Source organism: Microtus oregoni, unplaced genomic scaffold (genome assembly GCF_018167655.1).
Source record: "Microtus oregoni isolate MIOR12 unplaced genomic scaffold, Mior012 000010F_ref0000083, whole genome shotgun sequence".
In the NCBI taxonomy this organism is placed as follows: Eukaryota; Metazoa; Chordata; class Mammalia; order Rodentia; family Cricetidae; genus Microtus; species Microtus oregoni.
Genome location: NW_024543069.1, coordinates 12,247,556 through 12,249,970, shown reverse-complemented (window position 1 = coordinate 12,249,970; position 2,415 = coordinate 12,247,556). Strand labels below are relative to the sequence as shown.

Sequence of the window (2,415 nt, the reverse complement as noted above, 5' to 3'; positions counted from 1 at the left end):
TCCCTGAGTGCTGGGATTAAAGGTGTACACCACCACCATAGGGCTTTAAAATATATGCTTTTCAAAATAAGTTTTCAGGACTTGGTCTTTGTTTTCTGAGTTCCTTTTTTAAAAATCTTATCCATTTCTTATTTTAGAATATTAGAATATATATTAGGATATATTTAGAATATATTTTAGAATATATATACATATACATATATATATATTAGAATACACACACACACACACACACACACACACACACACACATATATATATATATATATATATATATATATATATTCTGCTCTTCCCGCTGCCTCTCTCCAGTGCACCAACCCTGAAGCCTCAGCTTTATCTCACTAGGCCAGTTACCCATCTTCCACCCATTTTCTGTCTCCTAGAATCTCTGTTAAAAACCCCACCCTCCCATGGACTCTGATGACTATGTGCTCTTTTTTTCCTTCATCATGGCTCTGGTGAAGTTCACTTGCGGTCAGTTTGCCATCTTCAGCTTCAGTCGGTCTGTTTTATTGAAAAGTGTATGGGTAAAATATTTCCCCAGAGAAATTTGGTCCTGTGAATAGCGTTAAGTACCCTGCCTGGAAGTGATGCTTTGCTTAGGAGACTGAGGTGGCGGGCTCAAAGTTTCCCGCTGAGTAACTGGGTAAGAGGAAGCATTTAGATACAGAGGGCGATAAACTCTGCGGGTGGTTCGACAGCCCCGATACTTAGTTACAACTTGATAAGATAGTTCTACCAAAGAGTTTAGTTCAAGCTAGTTAAAACCAAAGGTCGCGTTTGTTCTGCGGTGGTGGTCCTGGGAATGTCTTTTTTAGTATTTCATTTCCTCCAAACGTTTGCGCCTGAGAGAATAAAGCTGCAGCCTCGGGCCACTCCTAATCCTACTCAGTGGCAAAGAATGTCCCCTTTGAGCCACTGTGATACCGGCTGGTTACTCCCACAGATTCCTCAGGATTGGCTGGGACTGCAAATAAAGCTATTTGACTGTAATCAAGTCGATAAGCTACAATATAAACGGAGCTGCCAGCCACCTGCTCTCGGGCTACAGGCGCTTACTTACTTTTTCTCCCTAAACGTTTTCATGCAAGAATTGAAAAGGAACCATTGTCCCCGGCCAGAAGAAAAGAACTTCAAGGAAGAAAAATCCCAAAATGGGATTGCTGAATTCTAAAAATCCCAAAGGCAAACAAGCCCATATTCTTCTTCTGGGACTCGACTCAGCTGGGAAATCTACTCTGCTTTACAGGTTAAAGCTTGCTGAGACTCTCACGACCATCCCAACCATCGGCTTCAACGTGGAAATGGTCCAGCTGGATACTGATCTTCCGCTCACCGTGTGGGATGTTGGAGGGCAGGAGAAGATGCGAACCGTCTGGGACTGCTACTGTGAGAACGCAGACGGGCTGGTGTACGTGGTGGACTGTTCCGACGGCAAGCAGAGACTCAAGGACTCCTGCAAAGAGTTCAAGCACATTTTGCAGAATGAACACATCAAAAACGCGCCGGTCGTCATATTAGCCAACAAACAAGACTTGCCCGGAGCTCTGAGTGCCGAGGAGATCACCAGGATATTCAAGGTGAAGAAGCTGTGTAGCGACCGGTGCTGGTACGTGCAACCCTGCTCAGCTGTCACCGGAGAAGGACTGGATGCCGGGTTCAGGAAATTGACTGAGTTTGTGAAAAGCCACCTGAAGGCCAGAGAAGCCTGAAGACCTTAGCATTCTTCAAGCACAGATGAGGCTGTGGAACCGTCCCAGTCTCTGAAAGACAATGACGAAGTGGAAATGGGAATTCTGTTTTATTTCCCATGAGAAGTGAAAAAAGTGAATTACTGACGTAGTACATTTTCCCGGAGGTTAATTTCACCCAGTCCAGCAAAAGATGGAACTTTATAGCAAACTATGGGGTAATGGTCATTGAGATGGAAGAATTTGTATTTTGAAAAGGTTAATGTGTTGGATGATTTGAAAGTCATATTTAGAACCAGATAAATGTTTATTTATTTTCTACGACCAGTAGAGTAATATCTGTCTGCTTATCCAGTCAGGACTCTTTCAAATGGTTCCCAGGCATTGCACTGCTGCAGGTATTGGATCTCTACCCTGTTCCTGGGTAATAACTGAGTGGTGAGAAAAACATTAAATTATGAAGAGGGAAAAGGTTGGTGCTAGCCTCTTGGAAATCTTTGTTTTCTAAACAGAACCCCTGTTCCACCCCCAGTCCTTCCAGCTTACTGAAATCTATTTCTGGTGACTTCCTCTAGTGAGTCTTTTTTTAAATACATTTTTTATTCTTTGAGCATTTCATACTATTTATATTGATTATATTCACACGCATACACACGTGCACACACACGTAAGCATACACACACATGCATACACACACACACACACACACACACACACACTC

The 2,415-nt window shown here is 42.9% G+C and overlaps 1 protein-coding gene across 1 annotated transcript; it reads left to right on the top strand.

Moving 5' to 3' along the window:
- The first annotated feature begins 1,029 nt into the window (after positions 1–1,029).
- On the top strand, positions 1,030–2,169 carry Arl14 (ADP ribosylation factor like GTPase 14). Its single transcript, XM_041659265.1, has one exon. It carries the CDS (start codon positions 1,158–1,160, stop codon positions 1,713–1,715), a length of 558 nt encoding a protein of 185 aa, XP_041515199.1. The 5' UTR covers positions 1,030–1,157; the 3' UTR covers positions 1,716–2,169.
- Positions 2,170–2,415: the final 246 nt, after the last annotated feature.

Excerpts from the sequence above, each read along its gene's own strand:
- Arl14 (XM_041659265.1), top strand. The coding sequence starts at position 1,158 with ATGGGATTGCTGAATTCTAAAAATCCCAAAGGCAAACAAGCCCATATT.